Source organism: Lycorma delicatula, chromosome 8, assembly GCF_047948215.1.
Source record: "Lycorma delicatula isolate Av1 chromosome 8, ASM4794821v1, whole genome shotgun sequence".
NCBI lineage: Eukaryota > Metazoa > Arthropoda > Insecta > Hemiptera > Fulgoridae > Lycorma > Lycorma delicatula.
This window is the reverse complement of record NC_134462.1, coordinates 109,411,181-109,427,402: the sequence shown is the minus strand read 5'-3', so window position 1 is coordinate 109,427,402 and position 16,222 is coordinate 109,411,181. Positions and strand designations below refer to the sequence as shown.

At 31.8% G+C, this 16,222-nt stretch overlaps 1 protein-coding gene across 6 annotated transcripts in view; it reads right to left on the bottom strand.

Annotated features, from left to right (window-relative positions):
- Positions 1 to 16,222, bottom strand: part of iPLA2-VIA (calcium-independent phospholipase A2 VIA) — a 135,941-nt gene that overhangs the window by 84,778 nt on the left and 34,941 nt on the right. For all 6 annotated transcript variants that reach the window (XR_012757359.1, XR_012757360.1, XM_075372800.1 and 3 more), the window contains exons 6-8: positions 12,383 to 12,508; positions 10,578 to 10,741; positions 4,448 to 4,637 (exon numbers count right to left, since the gene is read on the bottom strand). Coding sequence is in view for 4 of the 6 variants with exons in the window: in XM_075372800.1 (XP_075228915.1) it covers positions 4,448 to 4,637; positions 10,578 to 10,741; positions 12,383 to 12,508 (480 nt within the window). In the remaining 2 variants the exon portion in view is untranslated. The remainder of the gene's footprint in view (positions 1 to 4,447; positions 4,638 to 10,577; positions 10,742 to 12,382; positions 12,509 to 16,222) is intronic.

The following is a 16,222-nucleotide window of genomic DNA, read 5'->3' as shown; positions in this document are numbered from 1 at the left end:
TCAGATACTCTCACCCATCGATCATCTTCAAGAATGTCTGAAACCATGAGAACGTTTTGTCTGTAATGCTGGTCAGCAAACAACGATCATGTTCTTGATTTTCCACTCATTCTCATCCTTTCTTGAACTCTTTTTGTCAGGCAAACACACAAGTACTTAACAATGTTTGGCCCCAAACTTTGCAGTCAATCTCTGGAAAATTTCCGTCGCTTGAACTCTTTCACGAGCAAGAAATTTTATAATTATGCTTTGCGCAGTGGAGGAATGAAGCTGTTGCTCCGACATCATGAGCGTTACTGACAAATTGGTTGGGAGTGTGGTATGACCAGCTCTCCCCACTCCTAATGACCCCACCCACACACACTAGAAGTGCAGGCCCAATCCTACCAACCGTAGATCCTCAGGAACAAAAATCCTTTTGATTTACCCTTGTATATCATTGTTCGCAATTACTTTCAATACTTTTATTCTTATTTCACCATCAAAATAATTTTTAAATAAAAATACACTACTTTATACGCTACATAAGACGAAACAAATCAGAATTTAGATATACAGGAGATATTTTAAATGAATATATATATATTTGATTGGTTATTTCATTAAAATCTTAATAAATTTCTGGAAACATTATCTACTTGTCTGCCTTTGTAACTGTCAAATGTTTGTCTCTTAATTACGACACAAAATCTGCTACAAAGAGCATTTTTTAAATTATTTATCAAATAATACACCTAATTTTTTTCCTGTGCTTTTCATAAACATTTTCACAGTATATACATTGCTTCATCAGTTGAGTAAAATGCATTTAATTAACTAAAAGTTTTTTTAAATGTAAAAGACATTCTTTATTCATAAAATTCACATTAAAAGCTTTTAATTTATAACTGAAAAAAAGAATATTATATATCTTTAAAACTCTTTATTAACAGAATATATGTACTTTATTTAACTTATAAAACAACGCACACTGCAAAAATACCAGTGAAAAAGAAAAGTAAGTGTTACATGATTAATAATATGTGATTATGCTGCCATGTCGAATTGTTTTAAATAATTGTATTGGCAATGAAATTATCATTCTACACTTACATATTTTACGTAAAAAAAATTTAGAATAATAATGATACACAGTACGACTGAAAAGTTCCTGAACTAAATAAAAATACAGATTTAAAGATAAACGAATTTACTCGCATATGTCCTCTACATAGAACCCTTCTCTAGTTATACACTCATTGCAGCGCTGGTAGAGCCTGTCAAATGCTCTGAAGAAATCACTTTGTGGGATCACCTTCAATTGCTCTGTACAAGCCCTTTGGATGGCCTGAATGTAATCAAAAAAGCGGCCTTTCATCTTCAACTTGAGTTTCAGGAACAGAAAATAGTCTGCTGGAACTAAGTCAAGTGAATAGGGTGGCTGGGATAAGACAGTGATTTGAATTGTGGTGTAATAACGTGTTAAAACTATTGCCATGTGTGCTGGGGCATTGTTGTGCAAGAAAGTCCAACTGCCCAGATCCTGGTACTTGGGCAATTCGATGAATGTGACAAATCAGGTGTTCCATTACTTCCAAATAGAATTTAGAATTCACAGTTTGATCAGTTGGGACAAATTCATGATGAATCACACCCTTTGAGTCAAAAAATGCAATCAACATAGTTTTTACTCTTAATTTTTGCTGCCTGACTTTCACCGGTCTTTGTGCTCCAGGACTCAACCAAGCAGCAGAGTGACACTTCATTTGCATATCATACATGAAGCACCAGCTTGCATCCCCAGTTACAATTTTTTGCAAAACATTCGGGTCGCTATCAGCAGTTTCAACGAAGTCTTGAACACAAGAAACATGCACTTGTCTTTGTTCTTCGATCAAGAAGTGTGGAACAAAACGAGAGCACACCTTTCGGCTGTTCATTTTTTCTGTTAGAATTGTATGTACTGCGTCTTTACCATTGTTTAGCTCTTCTGCTATGGCCCGAAGGGTAAGATGAGATTTTTCAAACAAGAGCATGCGCACTTTTCACAACATCTTCATTGTAAACAGATGTTGACAGTCTCCTGCATAGTTCATCATCCAACGACTCTCTACAGTCTTTAAACCACTTCCACCACGTGTGCAGTACGAGATGCAGCTTCATCACCAAATGCTTCCTGTATCATACAATAAGTTTCAACAAAAGATTTTTGTAGTCGAACACAAAATTTTATTGTGCTTCTCTATTCCATGTCATGAGCTCGCACAAGGTCACATGAACACAACGTACACAGTCAAATATTACTTGAGACTGAAGGGATGAAACATGATAAGATTTTGTACATACACTAGTCAGACATCTTATTACACAATTCCTTGGTTGTGCGAGAGATGGCACTACTTGTATCGATTACAGAAATTTAGTTCAGGAACTTTGCAGACCTACCGTGTAAATAAAAATTAAAGCCTGTTCAATTTATAAAAAAATATCTGTGTATTGTAATTTCTTCTGAGCAACACTTTGGTCAGTACAAGAACCAAAATCTAAGAATAATTTAAGAATGCCGGTTTCAAAATAGTCTGTCTCCATCTTAGTTAATTTCTTTCTTTTTCTGTTTTGCTTACAGAACCACTATAAGGTATTACTTCAGAGGATGAGTGAGGATGATATGTATAATGTAAATGAAGTATAGTCTTGTTTAGTCTCAGGTAGACCATTCCTGAGATGTGTGGTTTATTGAAACCCAACTACCACAGAACACCAGTATCCACAATCTAATATTTAAATCCGTATAAAATTGCCTTTACTAGGATTTGAACCTTAGATCTCTCGACTTCAAAATCAGTTGATTTGCAATGATAAGTTTACCTACTAGACTAACCCAGCGGGTTATTTACAATTATTTTTATTTCAAAGAGAAAATTAATATATTTTTGAAGAATCAAGGGGTTGGATGGATGATTTCTGTAATTTCGTAACACTATCTACTAGTTGTCTGAACTATGGTATCACAGTGGCATCTATAGAGATCAGACAGGCAGGATTTGGCTTTCAATAGAATAGTTACATTCACAACCTTCTATCTGACTCGTAGCTTGTCACATGGACGAGGAGTCAAGCAAAAAGCTTCTGAACTTTCGTCAATAGAAAAGTATAAAAACTAAAATGCTAAACACTACAATTAACATTTAGCAAAGCCTAAACACTACCTATATAGCAAATCAGCAGTTTGGAAATAATAGCTATTTTGTCATCCTCTTTTACTAAAATTAAACAAATTATTTCACAATTACATTACATTAACATATATTTGAAACACATAACATGTAAGATTAATCCATTTCCAAGAAACAGTGCCAAGTAATTACTTGTTACCTTACTAATAATGGAGGATTAGAAATACAGATGACAAGATAAATTTATAAATGTTCAATAAAACAAAGAAAAACAGAACTTCCAATAAACAACAGTAAAACTGGAACTACTCTGCAAAACGTACAAGGGTTTTGCAGAAAAACAGAAAATTCTAAAGAAAACATTAGTAGAAGGGCAGATCAAAAATGATCTACACTTTCAATGTAACACACCTTCAAGGTTGTCATACTGCCCCTTCTGTGCATGCATGCTTAAAGCTGGTAAGACTGCAGTCATATGTATGATCCTGATCCTGTCATTTGCCTTCCAGCTATTACAGTGTAAACTTGTCTGTTCTGCTAGCAGTTTGCACTAAGGAGGATCAACAAGCAGTGATCAGATTTCTCTAATTGTAGGGTGTGAAAGGGGCTGAAATTCACTGTAGAGTTTTATCACAATACAGGGACAGTACACAGTATCTTATCACAAAAAGGGTTCTTTCATGAAATGAGAAGTTTAGAAGGAGCTTAACGAGTGTGACGCACAAAGATGAACAGGACACTCCTCAACCTCCACCATGGATGACAAGATTGAACAACCTCCAGAGATGGTTCTGGTGAATAGCTGAGTAACGATCGATAAGGCAGCTTCTTCTTTGAACTTCAATCATGGTTCTGCCCATTTAAATCATCCACGACGAGCTCAGCTTCCTTAACAACTGCATGTAATGAATACAGACAGCCCACCAGCATATGGTGTACCACACCATTCAAACAATCAACAAATTAAATTTTAGGGTACTGGAACATCCTCCCTACAGCCCAGATCTTGCTTCCTCCAACTTTCATTTGTTCGAACCACTCAAGGATGATTTTCAAGGTCGTGTCAATTTTCCACAGACAGATGTGCAGGAGGCAGTGTAAAAGTGGCTTTGCAACTAATCAAAAATCTTCTTAAAATAAGGAATATGCAAGCTTGTGGACTGGCAGACGAAATGCATTGACAAAAGAAGTGACTATGTAGAAAAAGTATGTACATGTAGAACCCCTAAATTTGAGTAAATAAATTGTAGAATGAAAGTGTATATAGAAAACCAATGAATTAAAAAACTTACCTGAGCACCTTCTGGTACAGGTGGTGGAGAGCCATCATAAGTACCTTTCCTGCTGCATCCATCAGTACAACCATTCATAGCTGAATCACAACGTGGAGCGCCAACAGCATGCAACATATATAATATTTTCTCACCAACCTTGTCTGTTTCCTGAGCAGCCAAATGCCGTACTGAATGGCCTTCCATATTCCTAAGGAAAAAAAATTTATAAACAAATTCTCAAATTGTTATAATAATATATTAATGTACAATGATACGAAATTAAGACTAAATATCTCTGTTTTACACTGTTTTAGACAATCTTCTTCCTACATTCCTGGAAAAGATAGTTAACTCTCCTAATCTCCTAGACCACACCCTCTATAGAGTGATTGCTCTCTCATTCATTCTCCTGGTTTCCTTATAATTTCCTGGATGGTTGACAAGCGAATACATAAACTGCTATTTAATACCTCGCAACACCATCTGGTAGGCAATGGGACAGCTACTTTCTCAATTAAGTTTGATGAGAAAGCAACTACGCATGTAGTTTGTACAGGAATTATTTTCCTATTCATTTGTTTGTACAAGGAGCCTAACCAGCAATTGAGGTGCTTACTAGATATAGCTGGGTTTCTTACTCCTCTTACATACTAAATCTACCAACATCCATCCTTTCAAGCATTTATGGCAAAAACATTTGTCCTCCTCAGATTATTCTACAATCATTCAACTAAATTAAAACCAGAATGATTAACAATTTTACTGGTTTAAAGATATGTAGGAAACCGATATAAACCTGATATAATCACAAAAAACTTCATACTTCAACCAACATAGTAACACTTTCAAGACTGGTGTACTTGAATTTGGTTAGGGAAGCCACTTTACCACGTATGAGAGAATATTACTTAACATTTTCATTTCAACCTGCACGTTTGATGGTTCAAAACTGATACATATTTATTAATAAACAATCCATCTAAAATTTTGCATATGAAATCAGAGATGGATTACTGCAACAGAAAACCCAAAAGTTTTGAACCACAATGGGCAAAAATCCTGTTAATTTAAGAAGAAAAATAATATACATTTATATTTATGTTGAGAAAGTTTTTAACAATGAAAAATATATTTAAAAAACTAAAGGAAAAGAGAAATCAATCACACACATAAGAGAATAATTTTTAGAACATTATAAATAAAAATATAAAGATTAAGAACAGAAATGTTAATTTCACATTTAAGATTAAGCTAAAAGTAACAAAGGAGTGTCACAGGGATATTTATCAACTTACATGTTTACTGAATCCATAAAGAAAATTGATAAACAATGACATTAATGATACATGGTGAGATGTTAAGTTTTGTTGATTATTATGATTCAAAAACTGAGCAGAAGCAGGATCTAATCAATCTGATGCATAATAGGTATAAAGAAAACCTAAGGACAAAAAAAAGGAAAATCAAAATCATGACACAGAAGGAAAATGGTAGCTCAATGTACCAAACGCATTAAATTCAGAAGCAAAAGTTAAGGAATTAATTTACTAAGAAAGCTGAATTTTCATGAGCTAAATGAAGCTAGAAAGCTACAGAATAAACCATGCAAAACAGACATATAAAAATATACAACCATAGAAATATAAAGTAGACGTAGAAGAGACAAATTAAATACTTTTATCAAAACCTTCATGGGCCAAAGGGAGTATGATAATTTTAACTGCTAGTTATAATTCTGATAAAATTAGAAATAAAAATAATGTATTTGTACGGTAGATTTTAGTAAACTATATTATTTTAGCCTTGTTGAGTAACACAAGGCACAAAAACAAATTGGACCGACTAATTAAAGTAAATAAGTACTCTTATAAATAAACTTTTAAGCCTCTAAAAAAATACATGGAAGCTGAATGGAACGCATATTTTAATTTTTTAACCAATTTTTTTCAGTTGTAGCTTTTAAGATTGATAATCCAACAGTATCTAGTATTAATGAAAACATGAGAATTTTTTTTTTAAAGTGGACCCCAAGAGACTCAAAATAAAGAATTATAAAAATCTTTTAAATTTTTTATGGGTTCTTATACTTTATCTGTTTATAAAGTTACAGTTGCTATTAAAAATTTTTTATAAGGTAGTTGTAAAACAAATGGGACCCACATTTTTTTACTTAAAATTTTTATTTTTACTTTTCCACCTAGCACTACAGCAGAGCAATAGCTTTAGAAGAGAAAGTATTGTAATCAATTTAATTTGGGCATAAGCAGTTTTTCACTGGATCTTGACATTTTGACACCTAAGGAACCCATAAACCAAATAGAAATTTTCCGCGCACGCGCGCGTGTGTGTGTGTGTGTATTCATCCTGCACTCCTTATACCTCCCAGAACTACTGGAACAATTTTGACCAGACTTGGTCAGATTACTTCTATATATGGGGCATTGATGCCATTAAAGTTTCAACTTAAAAGGTCAAAGGGGTGAGGCTGTACAGCAAGGGTCATACAGTCAGGGTCACCCTGACTATCTTGAGATTTCGCCTAAGATCTTATAATTCTTAGGCACATTTGTTAAAAATTAAAAAATAATAACATTAACAAAAAAAAACTTTTGCAAAATCACACCCAAAAATGATCTAAATAAACTAGCGGCTAAGTGGGTATACTGCCTCAATAGTAACCCCTCTCACCTCAAGGAACACTAGTGTAGCACTGACGTATAACTGCTGCAGTCATCTGCTATGTAGTGACATCATAGGAAAGCAGTGGAATTAAACATTTAAAGTGTAAAAAAGTATTTAAGGTGGTTGCTAGTACTACCACACCCGCGTGAATGAAATACAGTATGCTACGGTTTAGTTAAAAATCAATGAATTAAATAAATAAAAAATATTATATTTAAATAAAACGATAAATATTTTAAATATGTGTGTAAGCCATGCATCAGAAAAAAGCCGCGTGTTAGGGAAGTCCCACAACTATGTTGTCAGGGTTTTTTTTTAGCAATTATACTCTTAAAAAAAACCAGTATAATTTTGATGATGAAAAGCATTTGGTCAAGGGGTCAACTTTGATCCATAACTTTTTAAAAAGCCTTTTTATTTATTTTTTTCTAAATAAACTTTTAATATTGCATAACTTTCAAGATAAAAATTTCATTTGATGAAAGAGTTCAAAACAGATCGAAATTTGTTTATTAAACATTTTGGTCTTTTTCACAGTTGTACTCTATATACTGCATAATAAGTCATTAATTCTTTAAAACCCAAGGTACATTTTAAATAAAAATAAAAATTTCAGGCAATAGGCTCTGTTGAAGACACTGATTGAAGTGGAATACCACTGAAACTTAACGAACAGAAACTGCTTGATATTTCAGATGTTATGGCCAAAGGAGTCCATCAAAGTCAATGCATAAGTTACCACAGCAACAAGATATCATCAGACTTGCTATCACACATAAAACTATAAGAGAAGAACTTTTCCCCTATAAAGCAATGCGTGTTCAAGAACTGAAACCTACATACAGATCATCCTAAAAACTAAATGTCAATGATTTAAACACTTTATTGACCAAAATTCTGTAGGTATCCTCAACATTACATTTTTTACAGATGAAGCGTGGTTTCATCTGGGAGGGTATATTAATTCATAAAATACACAAATGAGGTCAACAACTAACCCCATGAATTACACGAATAATCTTTACACAAAATGAAAATTGGAGCCTAAGTCGGTATGAGTAGAACGAGCTAAGCGGGTCAAATCTTTTTTGAAAATGCAGCTAATAGTAATCGTTATCATGCTGTTTTAACAAACTTCATTAGTCAGTTAACAGAAGTGAAAATCAAACACGGTTGGTTCAAACAAAATGGCACTACAGCACACACGGCTTACAGGTCAATGATTTTTTATGAAATGTCTTTGTGAGCGAAACATTTTGAGGGAATGTGGCCTGCACGATCGCTCACTCTGACTACCAAGGACTACTTTCTATGGTGAGGGGGGCAGCAAAACAAACAGTGTATCACAACAGACCATGCACGAATGATGAAATAAAAACCGCAATAACAGCATATGTACGAGACACTCCAGTACATCAGCTGGTTAAAGTGTTTGAAAACAAACTGAAGAGTGTGGAGCGTATTGATGTTGGAGAAGATCATATTCAACACCTATTAACTATTCCAATTACTGTAATATCCGTTTCTAAAAAAAATGAAATAAAAATACAAATCAATAACTAAGAAAGTTTCATCAATACAATTCCTTAATTCCAGAGCACAGCAACTTTCCAAACACACCATATAACATAAGAAAATGCAAAATAAGATTAGAATGCAAGAACTCAATTTATTAGATTAATATAAATACTGTCATACGAAGACAAAAAATTGTAAAAACATCAACTGAATATTTTTTATAAAAGTATGATAAATTAGATTTTTATTTTTATGTAAAACAGGATTTGTAATACAGTTACTGGCACCCTTAAGAATTCCAGTATGAAATTTGTGCACAATTAATATGCTAATAATTTTCATTATATGTTTCATAAAACTAACTTCATTAATTCTATCAAATGAGTGCAACAATGATAATTACAGACATCTTTATATAAAGGTGTATCACTTTATCTGAAAACTACTAACACTTAAAATTTTGTTGATTGACAAAGAATACATAATACATAATAATTAATATTTTTATGATACAATGTATTTTTATTTTGGTACAGAAGGTAGTATGAACTACTTTATAAACTTACACGTATAGTTGCATGAGAAGTTGTGTAATGTTATTATTTATGAACACACTGTATTATTACAAATATGATTAGTAATTCTCACTTTCTCCAAATTATCAACTCTAATTTATTATGTTAACTTCTTGAGAACTGCATACAGATCCCAGGATCCTATGCCGAATAACTGAGCTGAAATAAATATCCTTCCAATGTAGGACACTGATAAAACTTACATATGTATACACTTCCAAGACAGCAATTAAATATAAAATCATACGTAAGTATATTTTAAAAATTTGTAATTAATCCACATCTTGAAAATACATGTCCCTACACCATAGGAGAGTTTAGATCGAGATACCCACCACCACAGAATACCGAAAAAAGGAAGGCTCCGTAGATCTGTAGTCAATGGTTTAATACTTAATTAACATAGGTTATATTAAAATATTGACAATAAACAAACTAGAATGCAATAAATAGTTAATAAAATAAAAACAGCAAGTGTCTCTATTTAAGACATGCAACTTTTAAATGCAACACTGATACCACTTGGTCTTAGGATAGATCAGTAAACAATTCAATGGGTGGCCAGATGTGGTAATTCTGAAGCAAAATTCATAAAGATGGATATATCATTATAGTTTACAAGTGTAGCTTACATAAAAATGATCATATACATCTCTATTTTAAATTTTGTGTCAGGGAATAAAATGTATCCCTGGTATTTTTCCCCTCAAAGGACATTAATTCTAATTATATAAATATTTTATTCTCTTTGGAACTATTTTTATGCAGCAACGATGTGTAAACATCTATATAACAGCGATCAAAGTTATGTTTCATTACAGATAGTAAAACTAAACAAACCAAATATAAATAAACTACTGAAACTAAAAAAGTGTTTTATTTTATCTCTGATTTACTTTTCTAAAATCAGGGATCATTAGTTTTGTCTGTTTTATGTAAATTCCCTATTGTTTGTTTTTTAAGAATTTACAAATATCTGCATATAGATTACTTTTTAAAAAATCAATCCAATTCATTCAACACATTTTTAAGTATGAAAACAATGCAGTTACAAGTTAACTGTATAGGAAGAATTTTTCAATTAATTATTCTAAGCGTGCATTATTTATAAAAAAAATTGTAACAAGTTCAAACATGCTCTAAAAATTTCATGAGCAAACAGGTGGTAAACATCTAAAAATATTAATACATATGTATAACTCAAATTATTATTTATATTACTATGTACTTTATCCTAATTTATCATGAGAGCAATAAGAAAACATTTAGTCATAAAATTCTAATTAACTAATAATGCATAAAATGATAATGAAATAATGCAAATAATGCTAACAAAAACTGCAGAAAAAGTGTAATAAATATTATCAACTTACAAATATGATAGATCAGCACCAAATACCAGAAGCGCCTGAACAATTGCAACATTTTTAACTTTAATTGCCAAATGGAGAGCAGTATTTCCATCCTCGTCTCCCATATTAATTTCAGCATGCCGACTCAATAACGCAACGACACAGTCTAATCTGTTTCTTATAACCTACAAGAGTTACAGGAAAAATATGACTGATAAAATAAAAAACAATTTACATAACAAGCATTATCCTACTAATAACAAACAATACAACTTAGCAGAATAAATTATTTCTGAATACAAATTATTTTTAAGCCCAGTAATTACTAAACTAAATTTAATTTTTCATTTTTATTTTAAATAAAATAAAATTTATCTTTCATGAGTTTCAACTAATCTCTCATTAAAACATAGGGAATACTGAAAGTAGCATTACAAGACCATTGATTGAAAATGTCTCAACCATTCTGTAGACTAAAATGGAGTAGAAGATGGATGAAAATAATCTGGTCAGGATTGAAAGATGAATGATGTGTTATTGATTCTAAGACTGAATGAGAGCGCTAGTGTACACTTTGCTAGGAATAAAAACCAAGCTAAAGAAGTTAAAAATCTAAACATTTTCTGGTCTATTTGTCACTAACAAAGCCAACAGAATAAGAGTTAATAACGCTTAAGGAACAAGCTTAAATCTTAGTTTTTTCTGACAACCTTGTGTGCAATATCACTACTACAAAGTTTGAAAACTGCTTTGAGAAATGGGACACTTTCACTTTTTTTGTACATACTGATTTGACTTTTGTGATACAGTGATTATAAGAAAAAAAAAACATATTTAATACTCTTGTGTGCATGAGCCTTGTACTTTAAATGACACTTCACTTGTATATGACATCTGCATTCCTGAAATAGATGTTATTAAATGAATTGGAATAAACAAATAATCATACTTAATTTCTCAAAATCAGAGTAAATAAAACTACTTAATACAGGCTATTAATAAAATGAATCTACAACCTTAAGGTAGAGCCAGTAATGGGGCTTAATGATTGAAGTGCAAGTGGACTGCAGTCCAGTTAAAATAAGACTGCAGTCACATGTTATCAGCAATAATGGTTGCACTGATATTAACATAGATTCTAGTCATTTCTTTATAAAACTAGAAATCTTTTATGATAATGAGGGGAGAAAAGAAAATTTTCATTTGTTAAAAGACTGAAAAAAACCCGTTTTATGCAAATGAATCTCTGATTGAAAATATGAGCCAGAGGTTGTAATAATCTACGACCAAAAACCTGAAAGTAAGATTATTACAGTAATTAAAATATGAGATAGAATTTAAAGTTGAATCACACCTAACATTGCATATTATCACAGTGTAACACAAAAAGAAAATTTAAACAATGCTGTCAATATATTTACAAATATTTTAATATCTGTTTTGTATTAAATCCTCCCATGTGCTATTTCTAAAATTTCTGATCAATGAGAATAAGATAAATTTTTTTTTTTTTTAACTATGAAATCAAGGGTTCCTAGATATGTCAAGTAAGAACTACATACCAAGAAGAAAATCCCTGAATAAAAGTATTAGGAAATCTTAGCCGAAACTCAATTCAAATTGATTTAAGATCTACTGCAGCACAAGAATCTGCAAATTTGGATCAAGCAACAGAAGTATTCACAGAACACAAAGCTAGAGAAAACATCTGGGTACACAGATTATACATAGGTAAAAAACACATTAACGTACATTTTAATAAAATATAAATGGAAAAATAAACAAAAAATTCTAAAAAAAGAATAATTAAAAGCAAAAATAGTTACCATAACATGAAGAGCTGTCCTCCCATTAAAATTTACAGCATTTACATCACAATTTCTATCGACAAGAGCTTCAATTACTTCTCTTGATGAAGACCAATGCAATGGAGTCCCACCATGTTTCATATCCTAACATAACATATACAAAGAAATTACAGTAAGTTTTAACACAAACTGAATTAAATTTAACAAAAAAAAAAGGTAAGTTTTTCTCACATCAAAGGGTTGCTTCATACCATTAACTTCAATTTTTTTTCATGAGGTCCAGATTTTGTCTAAGAATTCATTTGATTCTAACTCTCTTATTACAAAAACTGAATTACAATAAACGAACATAATCTCATTATTTATAAAATTTATTAAAAAATTAAAAACAATTTACATCAAACAATTATCAAGAAAGCATCTTTTGAATAACTCAGATGCTGACAGGTTTTTTACAGTACTAAAATAGGAAACACTGATATTTGTTTTTGTTTGAATAGGATTCAATAAATATTTCACAACTACTGCATTTCAGGAAATACACTAGTATTAACAGTGCTGGAGATAGCACATTTTTCCACAATTAATTTCGTGAGGCTAAGTATGCTAAATTTTAAGTTATTAAATGGCAGACAGAAGAGGTCAGTAGGCAAAAGATATCATACAATTGTTCTTACTGATAATAAAGTAATATACTTTTAACACTTTGTATGATTTTATAATTTATTCAGAAGCTTACTTTTAGCTTTCAGCTTTTTATACTGAAATGAAACGACTAGCACTAGATAGGGAATCTTGGAGAGCTGCATCAAACCAGTCAAATGACTGACGACAAAAAAAAAATTTCACAAGCTTTTTTCTTTTTTTTTATTGAACCAGAGCTTACACAACCAATCAGCAGACAATTTGGTCGGTTCAGGATCACAGGCAGATGTCCTGATCCTATAAAGTTTTGTGTGATTTTATACTTACTTAAAGCGATACCTAATGGTGGTCCCAGACAATTACAGACTATTAATAAATATGCTTAATTTAAAATAACATTTTGTTTTTGATTAGGTTACAAAAAGGTTAACCTATAAGGTTCTCAGATAATAGGAAAGAAACAGTAGGAGTAATAAACTCAAAAAGCGGATAAAGCATATTTTTTTTACTTCCTTGTACAAAGTTAAGGAATAATTGTGATCATGAAAAATTTCGGTTTTCAGATTACAACGAAAATATCCATCTTGACCATCCCCGAATCCATATTGACTAGTTTCGGCATGACGTCTATACATACATAAATACGTACATATGTAGTACAAATGCATGTATCTCGCATAACTCAAAAACGATTAGCCATAGAATGTTGAAATTTTGTATTTAAGACTGCTGTAACACCTAGTTGTGCACCTCCCCTTTTGATTGCAATCGACTGGACCAAAAATGTCCAAAATCCAAAAATTTGGGTTTTGATCAAAATAAATACCAAAAAGTAATTGCCAGACATTTTGGATAACTTTTTTTAACTGCAGTAATAAGCCCTCATTGAGATCTTTCAACGATACGATATATGATATTGAGAGCGAAGTGGTACTTATTTTCATTGGTTCCAGAGTTATAGCCAAATGAAAATTTAATAATGAAATATTTGAATCTTACAAGGGGAAGGCACATCGGTTCGAATCCGACTTCATCATATGCATACATTATTTTTAACTAGTTTAATTTAAATATATTGATTTTGTAATAATTATTAACCTCTGATTGTAAAAAAAGTTTTACAATAAAGAATAATTTAATAGTAACAATAAAAATATATGAAAAAATCAGAAATTATTAGTGAAATAAAACTTTACGTACTTTTCATTTTGATTTAAAAATTTTTTACAGAGGTTAATAATTATTAGTAAATCAATATATTTAAATTAAAAAAAATATATGTATATGAAGTCGGATTCGAATTGATGTGTCCATGGATACGAATCCGACACGTTCGCACTTATACCACATAACTACTTGAGCGACATGAAACAAAATTAATATACAAACTAATATAAAATGCTGATACAGTTAACACAAAAAAATGTGATACAATGTAGTGTCCACCACAATGCAATTGTGTAACTATCCACTTTATTTAAAAATTGGAGGATTGTATCTCACTTTCAGATGAAATAAGTTTAAATGAAGTGCAGCAGAAAATGTATATATATAATTTAATAGGCATGCAAAGAAGTCAAGTGGTGTCCACATCAGATTTTTTTTATAAGTAACATAGTGAAAGAATTATTTTTGTCAAGAGATTTAAAACCTAAGTTTACAACAATGTTGAAGATTTATAGGTCAACCTTTCCCAGCAGAAGATGAGGTAAAAAGTTTACATGAAATGGATAATCTAATGAACTACGTAAAAGGAGGTAACATAATTAGTAATAATGAGAGATCAGAATAACACAGTATGGGATGATGCAGTAAACGGAAAGGAAAATAACTGGGAAATATTAACAAAGTAAAACAATTATTTTTTTTTTTTTTTTACAGCATATTAATCAACATTATTAAAAGACACCCTCCAATATCAGTTCTATCAATTTTTCACTTGAAAATCTAATATTAATTCCTCCTGATTTTTCCCCTTAAAAATAAATTTAAAATATTTTATTGAATGTTTATTTTATTTTGAAACATTATTTCATAACAAATGGAATGAGCAAGGAAGATACAAGTAAGGAAGAAGATGCACACAAGCATCTGACCTTTAACTGCAAAATACAAGGGTGGGGTGAAAAGTTCCACGCATCACACAGAGATGGCGTTAGTACGCTTAATTTCTTGACGACATCACATGATTCCATACTTCATTAGGTTACTACAAGAGTCTCAAGTCACTGCATTACTTAGTATAGTACTTACAATCTGTCAAAGTTGGAGAACTAAAGTTTTTTGAAAAATGGAAAAACTGGAAATTCATGCAGCGATTAAATACTTTTTTCTGAAAGGAGAGCTTGATATGATGTTGGGAGACTCTTTTCCATCAAATACAACAATTAAATGCTGGGTCGCAGAGTTTAAACTGGGTTGAGCATGCACTAACGATGAACCACGCATTGGACATCCTTCTGAAGTGACTTCACCAGAAATAATTTAAAAAGTGCATAAAATCATTTTGGCAGATCGACCACTGAAAGTGAACAAGTTAGCAGTGTCTGTAGGCACATCAACAGAATATGTGCACAATGTTATACATGAACATTTGGGCATGAACAAGCTGTGCGCTACGTGGGTGTCACGTTTGCTAACACCTGACCAAAATCACTGCCAAAAAACCATTTCAAGTGATTATCTCGAGCTCTTTCAGCGAAATCCAGAGGAATTTTTACGTTAATCTGTGCCCGTTGACGAGACTTGGGTGCTCACTCTCCTGAGACAAAACAGCAGTCAAAATAATGGGTTGAAAAAGGTCAACCTGCTCCAAAAATAAGCAGAAACAACTTTTTATATAAAACAGTTATGGCAGCTTTTTTTTTGGGATGTACATGAATAATTTTCATTGATTTTCATTTTTATCGTAAAAAGGGTGAAAAAATAAATGGAAAATATTATCCAGCCCTACTGCAGCATCTCAGTGATGAAATTAAGGAAAAATGACCGCATCTGAAAAAAAAGTGCTTTCCATCAAGACAATGCTCCAGTTCACACTTCAGTCATTGCAATGGCAAAAATCAATAGTCATTATGGCATCACATTCGAATTGCTCCAAACCCTGAATATTCACCTGATCTGGCTCCCAGTGACAATTATTTGTTTCCTAACCTAAAAAAAAATGGCTTGGAGGGAAGACTTCAACCAGTAGTGATGTTGCTGCTGTACATG